General features: G+C 37.0%; 2 protein-coding genes across 2 annotated transcripts in view; both read left to right on the top strand.

The window, feature by feature from the left end:
• LOC120780948 (eIF-2-alpha kinase activator GCN1) overlaps positions 1-13,486 on the top strand; it is a 28,135-nt gene extending 14,649 nt beyond the window's left edge. The window contains exon 4 of the mRNA XM_040113178.1: positions 6,538-13,486. Within this exon, the coding sequence (XP_039969112.1) occupies positions 6,538-13,386 (6,849 nt within the window). The 3' untranslated portion in view covers positions 13,387-13,486. The remainder of the gene's footprint in view (positions 1-6,537) is intronic.
• Positions 13,487-14,634: 1,148 nt separating this feature from the next.
• On the top strand, positions 14,635-16,075 carry LOC120780569 (putative nuclease HARBI1). Its single transcript, XM_040112828.1, has 3 exons — positions 14,635-15,404; positions 15,465-15,600; positions 15,654-16,075. Exons 1-3 carry the CDS (start codon positions 15,399-15,401, stop codon positions 16,025-16,027), a joined length of 516 nt encoding a protein of 171 aa, XP_039968762.1. The 5' UTR covers positions 14,635-15,398; the 3' UTR covers positions 16,028-16,075.
• The last annotated feature ends 1,920 nt before the right edge of the window (positions 16,076-17,995 follow it).

Here is a 17,995-nt window from a genome sequence, read left to right as displayed (position 1 = left end):
AGCGCCCTTCATAAAGCTTCTGGTCATGTCTTTATAAGCTTCCATGAATCAAATAATAATAATTGCATTCTGCTTTGTTTTTGTTGTGTTTTCTCCTTTAATAATTGAGAATCACTTTTAATACGAAAATATACCATTAGGTGTGCAACTAATTTGTCGCTGTTTTTTTTTATGAAAATGCAATTTTATTGTAAGGAAATGCTTACAAATGAATTATTCGAAGTATTGCTCATCACTAGTGACAACATTTTCGCATCTTTCTGGCAAAACACGGCTACTATTACGGTAAAACTGTCAAGGTGGAAGCCGATCGTTGTCATGCAACAGAATTAGTTTTTCTTGCCTCTCCTAGCATTGAGGCCGCTTTTCGCGTAGCACTCGGATCAATCACATTAAATGAAGTCAACGGTATCGAAATTTGGTAAACGAAAATTGGTAAACGACTTTTTTTTACTTAATTTTTGAAAGCTATTTTATTATTTTTGTACTCTTTGCACTTTGCAATTTCAAACGTATCGATTTCAATTAATGTGATTGAGCCGAGTGCTACGCGAAAAGCGGCCTCAATGCGAGGAGGACTGATTCTGTGGCATGACAACGATCGGCTCCATTGATGGTTTCGTTTGGTTTCCTGAGTATGTTTTTAAAGTTGCAGCCTTACTTGCTTAAGGCTTATCTAAGCATCTCATGTTATGTGGTTTAAAATATAAATATGCTTTAGGCACGGTTATTCTTCTTCTTTACTGGCGTAGATACTGCTTATAGTCCAGTCATTTAAGCTTAAATTAGGTAAGAATCTCGGAATTCGATTCGATATACCCATATAATTCGATATACCCATATATATAAGGAGAATTTGAGATTCCAAGCGAAGGCAGGTCCTTCTGCACCTGGTCATTCCAATAGAGTGAAGGTTTTCCTCTTCCTTTTTCCTCTGTTTCCCCCGGCAGGTTCTGCGTCGAATACTTTCAGAGCTGGAGTATTTTCGTCCATTCGGGCGACATGATCTAGCCAGCGTAGCCGCTGTTACATCGAATGTGATATTCGCCAACGCGCAAAGGGGACCATAATTTTTTCGCAGAGCCTTTCTCTCGAAAACTCGTAACGTCGACGCGGTTGTTAAGGCCAATGATATCAATATCATCAGCATACGCACTCTTATAAAAGAGTGTACCTTCTCGGTTTAGTTCTGCATCTCGAATTATTTTCTGGGTTCTTTGGTATCGAAGGGCTCGGACGGAGCTTTTGGTGTTACTCAACGTCAGTTTCACAGCCGAATTAGTTCTGCGGGGATACCAAATTTAGACATCGCGGCGTAAAGTCAGCTCCTTTTCGTGCTGTCGAAAGCAGCTTTGAAATCGTTGAAGAGGTGGTGTGTGTCGATTCTCCTTTCACGGGACTTTTCCAAGATTTGGCCCAGGGTGAATATCTGGTCTGTTGCCAAGTCTAAAGCCACACTGATAAGGTCCAATCAGTTTGATGACAATGGGCTGTAATCTTTCACACAATACGCTCGATAGGACCTTATGTGCGATGTTGAGGACGCTTATCCCACAGTAGTTGGCGCAGATTGTGGGGTCTGCCTTTTTGTGGATTGGGCAGAGAACACTTAAATTCCAATAGATGGGCATGCTTTCGTCCGACCATATTTTACAAATAAGCTGATGCGTGCTCCTTATCAGTTCTTTGTCGCCGTGTTTGAATAGCTCGGCCGGCAATCCATCGGCCCCCGCCGCTTTGTTGTTCTTCAGGCGGGTAATTGCTATTCGAACTTCTTCGTGGTCGGGCAATGGAACGTCTGCTACTATGTCATCGATTGGGAATTTGGGTTCGGCTTTCCCGTGGCGTTATACTTTCACTGCCATTCAGCAGGCTGGAGAAGTGTTCCTTCCATAATTTTAGTATGCTCTGTGCATCGCTCACTAGATCACCTTTAGGGGTTCTACAAGAGTATGCTCCGCTCTTGAAACCTTATACTTGTCAAGCTCTTCATACTTACGAATTTCGGCCTCTTTCTTTTTCTGTCTGCAAATACGTCTCGCTTCCCTCTTCAACTCTCGGTATCTATCTTATCCCGCACGTGTTGTGGTCGATCGTAACGTTGCGAGGTATGCAGTCTGTTTTCTCTCCCCTTCGACACGGCACTCCTCATCGTACCAGCTGTTCTTTTGTTTTTTTCCGAAAACCAATGTATTCATTTGTAGCTGTATGTAAGAAGCTTGAAATGCGGTCCCACAGTTCCCTTACTCTCAGAGGGCAGGAGTGCAAGTCGAGTAAAAAATCGTTCAGCTGTCTTGTGTGATTGCAGATTTTCGACGTCAAACCTTCTTTGAGTTTGTAGACGTACGTTTTTTGATAGAGGCGGGATTTTTACATCGCGTCGTTGGCAACTCTCATAGGTGCGCTCCAAACTCTCATAGAAGGCATGTTTGGTCACATCGTCCTGGAAATCAGATAACTTCTCTCACCTTCGTAAACTTCTACACATGACTCCATCCTCCACGGTTAGAATTGAAAAAATATTAGAATTGATAATTATTAGAATTGAAAACTAAAACTTCAGAGGGCGTCAGCAAAAATGAATCAACTATTACCAGAATTTCATGGTTTAGCCTAAAACTTAACCTAACATCTTAAACTAGTGGTAAGTATGTATATAAAAAAGGGGAAAGTATATGTATGTACTACTGTGCCCAAAAAATAAGGTAACATTTGAATTTAAATTGCGCGTGTCGAAGGATTTGGAGAATTATTTTTTTTTAGGTTGGTAGTACTGTCAGTCACATTTATGTTAAATTTCATGTCAAAATATTCATTAATGTTTGAGATACATGTCGTTTTGTGAGCTGCTAAAACTGAGTTTTTCGTTTTTTGCGATGTCGAAATTTGTTGAGCAGAGAATTTGCATTAAATTTTGTTTACGGAATCATTTTTCTGCTGCGGATACTTTGAAGATGGTGCAAAAAGCCTTTGGTGATGAGGCTATGTCTAAAAAAAATGTTTACAAGTGGTATAGTGAGTTCCAAGCCGGCCGTGAACGTGTCGAAGAGCGTCCAGGGCGACCATCAACCTCAACCGGCGAAGCTCACGTTCAACAAATCAAAGATTTGGTGTTGAAAAACCGTCGATTAACAATTAGAGACCTTGCTGATGAAGTTGGCATACCGAAAGGCTCAGCCAATACCATTTTGAAGGATGTTTTGGGCCTCAAGCGCGTCAAATCTCGACTGGTACCGAAAACATTGCATTTTTTGGAAAAAAGGCGTCGCGTTGAAGTGTGTGAAACGATGCTTTCCGACTACTAGGGTATCATGAAACGCATTATAACTGGCGATGAGACTTGGATCTATGCTTACGACCCCGAAACAACCGATCAATCGAGCGAATATCGTGCCAAAAGAGAGTCGAGACCAAAAAAATCGCGCCAAAGTCGCTCAAAAATCAAGGTCATGTTGACTGTTTTCTTCGATTATCGTGGTGTTGTGCATTATGAATTCCTTCCAAACGGTCAAACAGTCAACAAGGAATATTATATTATTTGATCGCCTATCCGCCTAAAAAGGCCGGAATTGTGGAAAGACAATTCTTGGTTTTTACACCACGATAATGCACCATCCCATACTGCCCTCGTAATTCGTGATCATTTCGCCAAAAACTCAACCCATATCGTTCCGCATCTGGCGCCGTGCGACTTCTGGCTGTTCACCAAGCTCAAAAGATCGCTCCGGGGACACCGTTTTTATACGAGAGAGGAGATTCAAGCCGCTTGATGCAACAAGTGCCAAAATGATTTGCATAACATTTTTTTGGCTGAATTATTCTCTTAATTCAAATATTATGACAGAAAATAGCAAAAAAGAAAAAAAAAAACAACAAACACATGCGCAGCTGTAGCAAATAAAAATTTTCTTTAGCTCAGCTCTACTACCGCTCCCAATTTTTTGCTAACGCTACGCCAGAGCAGAGCACAGCACATCATTTTTTGCTCTCGCTACAGCTATAGTTTTTTACCTAACAAAACTCGGAGCAGAGCAGAGCACCTACTTTTACATTGTTATGCTATACCTCTGCTGTGGCTCCCGACAAAGTGAGAGCGGTAGCGATAGCACAGCAATAATTCTTGAAATTTTGCTGCTACGCTAGTAAATAAAACCCGTGAATGCAACACCTTCTAATCTAAGATTTTTCTAGCACATACTGTCTTGCCAAGTCAACTTTCGGGTTTATTATGGTAGGGATAGATATTTGGAAACAAGACAGAACCTACCGGGAATCATGGTAATAGTGGGATACAGCTACACAGTAATATAAAATTTTAAAAATTACAATGATAATGCCGAAAATCGTGGGGGAAAAATTAAAAAAAAAGGCAATATTAAAATACAGAGGTTATACGATATGTAAAATCAAGCATCTTAAAAAATGAGATTGTAGTTGTTGCTTTTACAAATCGTAGAAGACTATTGTGGCTCGAAAGAACATTGCAATTGGTCATCTACAAAATGGCGGAATATGCTGTGGACTGATGAAATCAAAGTTGCTTTTTTTAAGAAACAAGGTACGAAATGTACGTAAGTTCATTACCAAACACATATCATTCTGGGTACACTTCTAAAACTATTAAATATATTTTACTTAGCATTATGATCTCATATATTTCATTTATGCCATGGTGGACTGAATAGAGTATGTAAACCAATTGAAAGAGGTTATGTTAATGCTTATAAAAAGGTAATTTGAACAGGATAACGACCCAAAACATTCGACCAAACTAGCTTAGAAGTGCTTTGTATCAGAAGAGATCGACGGAATGTCTGGCAGTAAATCCATCAAGTAGATCTCATAATTTTGCTAGTGGTCAGGTGCCACGGACCCAAACCCACATAGAGGGTTGTCAGGATCTAATGACTCTATGAAATTTCGGTGTATGGATGTATTAAAAAAATACTTTACAACCAATTAAAGGGTGATCCATTTCGAGTTCCCTACTTCCCCTCAAAACTCAGAAACTTCAAATTTAATGGGGAATGTTTATTATTATTCGAAAGATAAATCTTTGGCATTTATTTTTGGGAGATTATCTTTTTGAAATGTTGGCTGCGGCTACGTCTGATGGTCCATCTGTTGAGTCCATTTTCCATGACTCTTTCGAGCATTTCTTCTGGTAATTGGCGAATGATACACGTAATATTTCGATCCAAAGCCTTAATCGAAGCGGTATTGATCGCATAGACTTTAGGCTTTACATATTCTCACGGTGTGAAATCACATGATCTTGGTGGCCAACCGTCCGGTCCAAAACCTTAAATTTATGCTCACCGAAGTGTTTTCTCAATAAATCCATTGATTGAAGTAAAGTGGGAAGTGCCGTCGTCAAATAGTCGGTTATCATGGCACGATAACCGTCGCTATTGATGGTTACGTTTTCACCAGCATCATTTTTGATGAAATATGGACCGATGATTTTACTGGTCTACAAACCACACCAAACCATTGTTTTTTCTAGATCAAATGACAGCTCTTGAATCTCTTCAGGTTGTTATTCGTTACAAATGCAACAATTTTGCTTGTTTACAATCAGAATCTTGGTAGCACATGAAAATTTTAATTAGCCCTGCTCTCGTACCTTCTTCTTTATTGGCGTAGACACCGCTTACGCGTTTATAGCCGAGTTAATAAGAGCGCGCAAGTCGTTTATTCTTTTCGCAACGTGGCGTCAATTGGATATTCCAAGCGAACTCTCCAACTCCAACGGATTAGAGGTCTTCCTCTTCCTCTGCTTCCCCCGGCGGGTACTGCGTCGAATATTTTCAGAGCTAGAGTGTTTTCGTCCATTCGGACAACATGACCTAACCAGCGTAGCTGCTGTCTTTTAATTCGCTGAACTATGTCAATGTCGTCGTATATCTCATACAGCTCATCGTTCCATCGAATGCGATATTCGCTTGGCCAATGCGCAAAGGACCATAAATCTTTCGCAGAACCTTTCTCTCGAAAACTGGCAACGTCGACTCATCAGTTGTTGTCATCGTCCATGCCTCTGCACCATGAGCAGAACGCGAATAATGAGTGACTTATAGAGTTTGATATCAATATCAATAACGAGAATAATGAGTGACTTATAGAGTTTGATATCAATATCATCGGCATACGCCAGCAGTTGTACACTAGTATAAAAGATTGTACCTGCTCAATTTCAAAATTTGGCGCATGGTGAATATTTGGTCGGTTGTTGATTTGCCAGGTTTAAAGCCACACTGATAAGGTCCAATCAGTTGGTTCACGGTGGGCTTTAATCTTTCACACAAAGCGCTCGATAGAACCTTATACGCGATGTTGAGGAGGCTTATCCCACGGTAGTTAGCGCAGAGAAATTTGTATATATTAAAAAAATAAAATAGTTTACTATATAAACATACGTAGAAATAGCATACAATTTCTTTTAAATGTTATTGAATTCTTAGTTCGTGTTTTTAAAATTTCACTTATTATAACTTTTAATAACTATATCCTTCTGAAAAAAATATTTCTTTGTAGGGCGCAGGATACTTAAGTTGCAACGGAATTTCTGACAAGGAAACACCAATTGTATTACATCTCGCTATGGAACTTTTTTCGAAAGCGTTACAGACTGAAATTCAAGAAAGGGTTATTTGCTGCACTTTGGATATGTTTAGCTTGTGGATGTTAAAATTTATTGGTGAATTACCAAAATCAATCATCGATATCTTTAAAAGGGGATTGGATCTAAAAACGACTACGCAAACAGTAAGAATATCATATCTTCAATGGTTTTTAGCTGGTCTTAACAATGCAAAATTACACCATGAGCTCAATTTGACACCCCTACTTATAAAAATAGTAGAGAAAGGATTACAAAGTCCTCTACAAATTTCACTTGTATGTGAATCGGTTTGCGCTACTTGCATCATTATACAAACAATTACAATAACTAGCGATCCCTTATTTGGAAGTTTTTGGAACACTATATTTGACGTTAATAAGCTGATATTTTTTTCCGAACGATTCATGGCAGCTGCACCCCCTGAAACATTATGCTACGTATCATTGATGGCTGAAAAATTATTAACGCAATACTCTGATAAACTTAAAGGTTCATTGAATGTTCTATTTAAGGCTATAGTTTATAATTTAATTTCAAATTCCGAAAAGCTGAGAACATATACTCTGAGTTTGCTCCCAAGATTGATGAATGCAATCGAGGGTGTAGATTATATTAATAATATTATGGTCGAACTAGAAAATCAGTTAGATAATATTAAATTTAGTACCGATCATGATGGTTATCATGAAGAAAATCTTGCTACTTCAAATATTTTAGTAGAAATAATGCAAAGTATTTGTAATTTTGAACAAATTCCTGGTGAAGCTAAAAAACTAGCTTTGCAGGCTCTACTTATATGCCATCACCCTGGTGTGTTTTGTAACAACTCGGTTTTCTGGGAAACCATTTTAAAAAGCAAGTTTAATTTTGATCCAGAAATATTTGTTTCGGTTAATGCTAAAGAAATTACAAATATAATAATAGATAAATTTCAATTGAAAAAAACCTATGAAAATTCCATTTCTACAATTATTCGACTAAGTCCTGGGAAATTATTACCAATACTAATGCAAGAAATTATAACGGATTTAATAAGTGTTGAAAGTAGTGATATTACTGAAGAGGAATACTACATATATTTAACACCAAAACAAGAGATGTCCGATGAGAAAGCTGTTAAAAGTGATATATATGGTACAACTGGACACGGGCGAGAAAACAAACATCAAAACGAAAAAACAATCAGTAGTGAAAGTGAGAAAAAACGATATAAGGGCAAAACAAACCTATCAGAACTTTCACAAAAACAGCAAGAGGCTATTAAAAATCAAATTGAAAAAGAAAATTATACGAAAGAACGTGTTGGCCTTCTTAATAAAAAGTTAAAATGTGCCATATCTATGTTAGAGGCGGCATTCGCAGGAAATCCTAAAGCAGTTTCATTACATTTTCACAAGTTATTAATGCAACTATTAAAGTTACTTTCATGTCCAATCGCAGGAGAATCGTTGGCAAAACTTTATTTCAAATTACGAGAAGCATGCTTTGAAGATAGCTTCGAATTGGGTAGAAATATAGCTTTAATGACTTTACGTCTAGAAAACCCACGCTTAGATCTACCAAATGAATGGATAACAAATGATATGAACGAGATCATCAAAAGTATTTTATTTAACATTAATAAAATCTTACTACACCATCATACTGATGACAGTGAAAATGCATCAAACCCTCTATTTAGTGCCCCGTCCTTCACATATACATTTGAGTTTTTAAAACGAGCGTTTGCGACAAATTTCGTAGCGAACAGCGAAGAATTGTTGTTGATTGGTATTCAATTGATTGAAAGTCATGCTCAAATTAGAGGCTTTACGGTGTTTGGTGAAGTTACAGACTACAATCATCCTAAGTACATGCCTCGTTTAGAAATGTCGAAATTATTACTCAATTTGATAAATATTTACCAAGGAAGAGTTCAAACACAAGCCGTAGGTGCAATTTTGGAAGTGGCAAATTTAAGTTCTGGCGAAGACTACTGCGCATATGCTACCGACGATGAGATAGAGCTATTTTTAAATTCATTGGAAAACAGCAAAGAGTCAGTAAGAGAAGTTGCCTTGAGGGTTCTAAAAATTATTAAAAAAGTTATTTTGATTAACAATGAAATGCACCAAAATTTAATTTCACGCTTGAAACTTCTATTGTGGATTGCTATATATGATACTTCGGATGAAAATCGCAAATTAGCTTCAGATTTGTGGGAAGCGGCTAAATTTGCACCACCTGAATTAGATGATGTACTTTTGCTTGTTACACATAAGGAGCTATGTATACAAAAAGCTGCTTCTGCATCTCTAGTGCAATTACTTTTCACTAACCATCAACAGGTAAAATATACAATAAAATCCTTACTCGATATATACAGAGAAAAACTGACCATGATTCCTCCTAAATTGGATCAATTCGATCGAGAAATTTTTCCTGCTATAGATCAATGGGAGCCTCGAAGAGGAATTTCAATATCAATATCACAAGTTTCGAAATTTTTTGATGTTGACGACGTTAACGAAATTATGCAATTTATGGTAGCGCAAGGATTTAGAGATCGTAATGAAACTGTCCATAAAGAAATGCTTGCCTCTGCCCTTTGTATAGTGGATTGTCATGGAAAAGAAACTATAGTCAATTTGTTACCTGTTTTCGAAGACTTTTTAGACAAAGCACCGAAATCACAAAGCTACGATAACGTTAGACAAGCTGTGGTCATTTTAATGGGATCATTAGCTCGACACTTAGAAACTGATGATACTCGAATTGAACCAATAGTGCGAAGATTAATTTCAGCTCTGTCAACACCTTCTCAACAAGTACAGGAAGCTGTGGCTAATTGCTTACCACATTTAGTTTCATCGGTAAAAGAGAAAGCTCCTGAAATTATAAAAAAATTATTGCAACAACTAATAAAATCTGATAAGTATGGAGAGCGGAGAGGTGCAGCTTATGGAATTGCGGGCATTGTAAAAGGCTTGGGGATTTTGTCATTGAAACAATTCGATATAATGTCAAAACTAACGACATTTATACAAGAAAAAAAAAATTATAAATCACGAGAAGGTGCACTTTTTGCTTTTGAAGTATTATGTACAATGCTTGGACGTTTATTTGAGCCTTACATTGTTCATGTACTACCTCATCTATTGCAATGTTTTGGAGACTCTTCTCAATACGTTAGGCAAGCGGCTGATGATACGGCAAAAGTAGTTATGGGCAAACTTTCCGCACATGGAGTTAAACTTGTTCTTCCATCTTTACTTAATGCGTTAGATGAAGATTCCTGGCGAACGAAGACAGCTTCGGTTGAACTTCTGGGAGCTATGGCTTTTTGTGCACCCAAGCAATTGTCATCATGTTTACCTAATATAGTTCCAAAACTAATCGAAGTACTTGGTGACTCACATACTAAAGTGCAGGAAGCTGGTGCTGATGCCCTCAAAGTCATAGGATCCGTAATAAAAAATCCCGAAATTCAAGCTATTGTTCCCATATTGTTGACGGCTTTAGAAGATCCATCAAAAAATACTTCAAATTGTTTGCATAGTTTACTTCAAACAAAATTTGTACATTTTATAGATGCACCATCTTTGGCCCTAATAATGCCTGTGGTTGAGCGAGCTTTCATGGATAGATCTACCGAAACTCGAAAAATGGCAGCTCAAATCATAGGTAATATGTATTCCCTTACCGATCAAAAGGATTTAGTGCCATATTTACCTAATATAATTCCTGGTCTAAAGATGTCTCTGCTTGATCCCGTGCCGGAGGTTAGAGCAATTTCTGCCAGAGCATTAGGAGCTATGGTTCGTGGAATAGGTGAATCTTCATTTGAAGATCTACTACCATGGTTGATGCAAACCTTGACATCAGAATCTAGTAGTGTCGATCGCAGTGGAGCAGCTCAAGGTCTTGCCGAAGTTGTTGGTGGTTTAGGAGTGCAAAAGTTACATCAATTAATGCCTGATATTATTACAACAGCGGAGAGAACAGATATTGCGCCACATGTAAAAGATGGATATATAATGATGTTTATATATATGCCAGGACCTTTCCCGAACGATTTTACTCCTTATATTGGCCAAATAATTAATCCTATATTAAAAGCATTGGCTGATGAGAATGAGTATGTTCGAGACACCGCATTAAAAGCTGGGCAACGCATAGTGAATTTGTATGCCGAATCTGCAGTGATGCTTCTTCTTCCTGAACTAGAAAAGGGTTTATTTGATAACAACTGGAGAATACGGTTTAGTTCTGTTCAATTATTAGGAGACTTGCTATACAGAATATCAGGCGTATCTGGGAAAATGACTACAGAAACAGCAAGTGAAGATGATAATTTTGGAACCGAACAGTCTCATACCGCCATAATAAGATTTTTAGGCGAAGAGAGACGAAACAGAGTCCTTTCAGGTCTTTATATGGGTCGGAGTGATGTATCACTGATGGTACGACAAGCATCACTACATGTTTGGAAAGTTGTAGTAACAAACACACCACGCACACTAAGAGAAATCTTACCCACATTATTTAGTTTACTTTTAGGATGTTTGGCAAGCACTAGCTATGATAAACGTCAAGTTGCTGCGCGAACTTTAGGAGATTTGGTGAGAAAATTGGGAGAGAGAGTACTTCCCGAAATAATACCAATATTAGAGAAAGGACTTAATTCAGAACATCCTGATCAACGCCAAGGAGTCTGCATTGGCCTATCGGAAATAATGTCCTCAACTTCTAAAGAAATGGTATTGTCGTTTGTCAACAGTCTAGTTCCAACAGTAAGAAGAGCTTTATCGGATCCTTTACCTGAGGTGAGAGGAGCGGCGGCAAAAACTTTTGAATCTTTACATTCAACTGTTGGTTCACGTGCTTTAGACGATATTTTACCTTCAATGCTTGAGGGGTTGAACGACCCTGATCCAACCGTTGCAGAGTATACATTAGATGGCCTTCGCCAAGTCATGACAATTAAATCTCGAGTGGTATTGCCATATCTTGTTCCCCAACTAACAGCACCTCCTGTAAATACAAAAGCCCTTTCCATATTAGTTTCGGTGGCGGGGGATGCATTAACAAAATATCTTCCAAAAATTTTAGATGCTTTACTTCATGCACTTTCCGATGCACAAGGCACTGCCTATGAGTACCAAGAATTAGATTATTGTCAAGCAGTAATACTGTCAGTTACAGACGAAATCGGTGTTCGAACAATTGTCGACACTCTAATGATGTCAGCAAAATCTGATAGCATAAATATAAGAAAATCGGCGTCGAGTTTACTTTGTGTATTCTGTACACACACTCCAGGAGATTATTCTCAATATGTTCCACAATTGTTACGCTGTTTATTACGTCTAATGGCTGATTCTAATCGCGACATATTACAAAATTCATGGGATGCGTTAAACTCAGTTGTAAAAACTTTGGATTCAACCCAACAAATTTCTCTAGTGTGTGACGTAAGACAAGCTGTTCGATTTGCTTCGAGCGAAATTAGAGGTTCCGAGATGCCGGGGTTTTGCCTTCCAAAAGGAATTACACCTCTACTTCCCGTGTTTCGAGAAGCAATTTTAAATGGAATGCCAGATGTTAAAGAAAATGCTGCTGAAGGATTAGGTGAAATTATTTCTCTAACAAGTGCTCAGTCTTTACAGCCATCTGTTGTTCAAATAACTGGGCCGCTAATTCGAATTCTAGGAGATCGTTTTAATGCAGGTGTCAAAGCAGCTGTACTGGAAACGTTAGCTATTTTATTGAGAAAAGTTGGAGTCATGTTGAAACAATTTTTACCACAGTTACAAACAACATTTCTGAAGGCTTTACATGACTCGAATAGAAGTGTTCGCATGAAAGCTGGACAAGCAATATCCGAATTGGTTATCATACATTCACGGCCAGATTCGATTTTTAATGAAATTCATAATGGGATAAAATCTAATGATGATCCGTCCGTGCGAGAAACTATGTTAGCGGCAATACGTTTAAGTATTAATTTGGCTGGAGGAAAAATGTCTGAATGTTTAAAACAACAATTAAGCGCTACTCTTCTGAATATGATAGGACATTCAGAAGACATTACTCGATCTGCTTCTGCAGGTTGTTTAGGAGCACTTTTGAAATATTTATCAATTCAACAAGTGGATGATTTATTAGAGCTTCAAATCTTCGTTGCTGGAAATGGTGACGGACTATTAAAACACGGACGAACCGCAGTTTTGTTTGTGGCATTAAAAGAAAGTCCTACGATTATTATTTCGAAATATGAGTCCAAGTTGATTGAATTTATTACTTCCAGTATTGCATCAGATAAAATAAATATTGCAAGCAGTGGTGTTCGCGCAATGACGTGCTTGTTGCACTTTTATATGTCGAATAATATTATGTTCTCTCCAATAATAGTTTCATGCTTTACAAGGGCTATGAATCACAAAAGCAACGAAATAAAACAGATTGTTGCTAAAAGTTGTAATTACTTGGCAAAAACGTTAGCTATAGATAAGATGAGCTCAGATGTTATTAAACAGCTCGTACCAATGCTAGTTAACGGTACCAAAGAAAAAAATGGCTATGTAAAGTCTAATTCCGAGATAGCTTTAGTTTCAATTTTGCATCTCCGTGAAAACGATACTACTTTTAGTTATGTCTGTCAACTTTTAGAAGTTGGTGCAAGGGATTCCTTAAATGAAGTTGTGAACAAAGTCTTGCGTAAGGTCGCTGTACAAGCTATTGATAAAGATGAAGAATTCGATGATACAATATTGAATTGAAAGTATGAATACGCCCTACTAAAGTTTTTCGAAATTATTTTGTTTTATGTATTGTAAATGATTAATTAATTAATTTCGAAATAAAAACAAAAAAAAAATATTAATAAGTTATTGTCTGCATTTTGAATATATATAATAAAAGATAAACGAGATGACGTCATTATGATTAAAAACTATCTTTTTGATTTGATTTAGTTCAAAGACGATAGGCATATATGCATTGGAAAGTAAAATTAAACTCCCACTACGTACATGTAAAGTAAGTAACCACAAAATCGCCGACTTGGTGAGACTATCTCTAAAAGAAGCCTCTAGAGATAGTTACGATATTGTCACAAATGCGAAGAATAAGTATGAATATAGAATTATATATAACTGCGGAGAGAACAGATATTGCCCCACATGTCAAAGATGGAAATATAGAGATCTTTATATACAGTGGCTCACAGCTTATTTCATGATTCAAATGAATTTACAAAATTTGAAATGTTATATCTTGACAACAAAAACACATATCAAAATAATGCGAACTCCTAGTTGTTAATACGAATGTGCAGTTTATAAAAGATACTCCATTTATTATTTTTATTTATTACTTAATAACTTATAAACAAAAACCAGAAACGTAAACAAATTTCATATCACAGCTTATTTCATGCAGTGTACTTTTAATTAAAAATAAGATAAATAATTTGTTTAAAACTTGTGTAATACTTAGTAGCTTTAAAACAGCTTTTAGTCTAGCTGGCATGGACTCAACTAGTTTTTTTTTTGTACTTTCTGTTCCAATTTTGTTCCACTCTTCCAAAATGGCACTTTTTAGCTGTTCCTTGTTACTGATGCGGTGTTTACGGATGTTATTTTCTAACAAAGACTATAAATTCTCGGTCGGGTTCATGTCAGTTGACTGGGTCGGTGGACTCATTAAATGTCAGGTCTGTACTATTGACGCTTTGTGTTTAGGATCGTTGTCCTGATAAAACCGGAAATTTGACGGATCCCAAGTTTCTCGGCACTTTGGATTAAATTTTCTTTTAATATATTAAGGTACCAAAATACCAAATTTCCAACGCCGGCTGCAGACATACATGTCCATACCATAACACTGCCTCCACCATGTTTAACAGTTGGCCTAATGTTACATCTTTGAAGCTCAGTATTGGGTTTCCTCCACACGTAAGCCATTCCATCTGAACTGAAAAGGTTGAATTTCGACTCGTCAGCAAAAATTACAGTATTCCAGAAGTTAAAATCTTTGGTTTCCAGCTCCCTTGCAAAGGTAACTCGGCTTAGTTGGTTTTTTTTGCTAATGAATGGCTTTTTTCGGGCTACTCGGCCATTGAAGTCATGCGCACGTAGTACCCGACGCACAGTTTCAGCACAAAATGATTTCCCTAGCTCCTCCTGAATCTGTGTACTTAACTTTGGAACTGATAGTCTCGGGTAAATACTGGGGGCAAAATTGATGTGCTACGTATACGAAAAAGCCTTCGTGATCACTCAAATCCATTCCAGCTTCCAAATGCAAAGTAAGCCATAGTTTTTTCACAATTGAATTGCTTTTTAATAATGTTTATTGCAGATTCATAAGTTATTTTCGATTAAAAAAAGAAGCATTTTTTTTTACTGAATGAGATGAAGGAACATTTCCACAAACGTGTGCAAGGATCGGCCATACCTCCTATATTAAAATTATGCGCAACTCTGCGTTTCCTTGCTGACGGTGGTTATCAAAAATGCAGTGGAAATGATTTTAACATTGGGTTGGCGCAACCTACGATATCTTTAGTAATTAAAGAGGTTCTAAATATAATTGAAAAACGTATTTGTGCCCAATGGATTAAAATTCAAATGACTGAGGAGGAGCAAAACGCTTCAAAAGTTTCATTTTATTCAAAAAGTGCTTTCCCGGGAGTAGTTGCATCGACGGAACTCATGTTCGCATAATTTCACCAAGAAAAGAAGTGCAACATCTTTATCTTAACAGAAAGGGCTACTACAGTTTAGACGTGATGATTGTATGTATAAAATCTGAATTATATTAGAAACAAAATGGTATAATTTCTTAAAATTTTTAGCTTTGTGATTATAAAATGTCTATTCGGTATGTGGATGCTAGGCATGCAGGCGCAAATCATGACTCTTTTGTTTTCAATGTTAGCGATTTGAAAGTGCATTTACAGAACAACATACCGAATAACACTTGGATCTTGGGTAAGACTTTATCGTATTTATTGCTAAATAAGTGGAGTAATGTAATTTCTTAGGCGACGCTGGCTATCCTCTGCACAAATTTTTAATGACGCCTTATCGCATGGCGGAAGCTTCTTCACCCCAAGCACGCTACAATACAGTACACTCAAAGGTCCGGAATATTGTAGAGCGGACAATTGGTGTACTCAAGAGTAGATTTCGATGTCTTTTATCTGTACGAGGTTTACATTACACTCCTCAAAAGGCTACGCAAATTGTGAATGCTTGTTGCGCATTGCACAATATTTTCCAACACTTTCAAGTGGAATCTCCGGAAGAAATACCATCTACTTCAAATACTACAATGACCAATGATGTTTTGGACATAGAAAGAGAAGAAGAGGATACGGCTCGAATAATTCGCAATAATATTATGACTTCCCTCTAAATAATTAAAATATTAAATTTCATTTATTCTTTCTAATGTGCTATTTATTCAGGCATATATTTAAATTTTATTTAAATAAATTCATTAAATAACAATATCACTTAATTTTTTAATGTAAACGTAAACTATGGTACAAAAATATAACATATCACTTCATTCCAGAATAATCAAAACTAAAATAAAAAAAAAATATTACTTTGTGTTTTAAATAACCAAAAAAAATCTTTGCGAAGATTTTAATTTAGCAATTTTGAGGCGATGCACCTCAATTTGAATTTATTGTTTCCAAATTGTGGCTTTCCTCTTCCTACTTCTGGAAACTTCTCCATTAACTCCACCAATTTTTCGAATTGCTTTTTTGTTGCAACTTTATTTTTTCTAAAAATTTATAAAAAATATTAATTAAAATTAATTTAACATTAATTAAAATAGTTATTTTACCCGTCCTCCATTTTTCTTTAATATTTTTTTTGTATTTCACTGCACGAATGTTGAACTTCAACTGCTATTAAGCAGTTGAAGTTTATTTATATACTAGTCAACCCCACTTGTACAGAGTTGAAAACCGCAATACCAAAAAAAGTTGAAGTTCGATCATACTTCAACCGTAATTTATTTTTGACGGATTGAGTTGAAGTTGGCAATACCGAATTTTTAAACTTCGACTGAAAGCAGTTGGGTTGAAAACCGCAATAGGGGCATTAGAAATGCCTAGTACCGTAACCCAAGCAACGGGATTACGATAAAGATTTTTCTCTTTATATTGAGTATATTCGAATAACAACTAATAAAATCGGATAAGTATGGAAAGAGGAGCGGTGCTTCTTATGGAATGGTAGACATTGTGAAAGGCTCGGGAGTTTTGTCATTGAAACAATGCTAAAATAACGACATACACAAGGTGCGTTCCAAAGAAAACAAAAAAAAAAACAACAAATGGTCTTTTCTGCTAAATCAATTTATTTTATTCAAAATAGTCTTCTTCTGCGTCAATACAGCTTTTTGCACGGTCCAAACCGAGTGTTTTAGCTCGTTGGCCGGTATGGCCAGTATGCCGGTGCAAGCCTTTTGAATGGCCTCTACATCTGCATAACGCTTTCCTTTCATGGGCAAATGCATTTTTCCGAAAAGGAAGAAGTCGCACGGTGCCTAATCAGGTGAATACGGGGAGTGGTTAATGGTTAAAATATGATTTTTGGTCAAATAATCGTCCTTCGAATATTGGAATCTGAGCAATTTTTGGTCGTCAGTCAATTTGTGCAGAACAAACCGTTCGGTCAAAACACGATAAATCGATGTTTTGGAGATGTTCAATTCCATTTCCATGAATTTGAATCATGATTTCGGCTGATTTTTGATAAATTCAAGCAGAGTTTCGATATAATTTCCGGTGTTACGGATTTTGATTGGCCCACATGTTGATCGTCATTTATGTCCTGACGACCACTATGAAAACGTTGAAACCACTCGTGCACTCTGCTACGGGATAGGCAATCGCCGTCATAAACTTGTTTCATCAATTTAAACATTTCGGTAAAAGTTTTACCAATTTTAAACAAAATTTAATGATGGCTCTTTGTATTGCATACTGAGGCTGAAAACGTAATAACTTCACTTCCAATCGATGAAATGTCTTACTGGACAATCGCCACCAGGGGGCGCTAGATTCAAAAAGTCCGGTTTACTTTAGAAAGCACCTTGTATACAAGAAAAAATTAAAAATCACAGGAAGGCACACTTTTCGCTTTTAAAGTATAACGTACAATCTCTGGACGTTTATTTGAGCCTTTCATTGGTCAAGTACTTAGGATGCTTTAGATGAAGATCCCTGGCAAACAAAGACAGCATCGTTTGAATTCTGGGAGTAATGGCATTTTGCGGACCCAAGCAGTATTTACCTAACATAGTTCCAAAATTAATCGAAGTACTTGGTGACTCATCAGGGAGCCGTGCTGATGCACTCAATGC

Source organism: Bactrocera tryoni, unplaced genomic scaffold (assembly GCF_016617805.1).
Source record: "Bactrocera tryoni isolate S06 unplaced genomic scaffold, CSIRO_BtryS06_freeze2 scaffold_25, whole genome shotgun sequence".
NCBI classification, from domain to species: Eukaryota; Metazoa; Arthropoda; class Insecta; order Diptera; family Tephritidae; genus Bactrocera; species Bactrocera tryoni.
The sequence above is the reverse complement of the archived record's forward strand: the minus strand, read 5'-3'. Positions and strand labels throughout refer to the sequence as shown.

Excerpts from the sequence above, each read along its gene's own strand:
- LOC120780569 (XM_040112828.1), top strand. Across the intron at positions 15,601-15,653 it reads GAATAACACTTGGATCTTGG|GCGACGCTGGCTATCCTCTG; the intron begins GTAAGACTTTAT and ends GTAATTTCTTAG.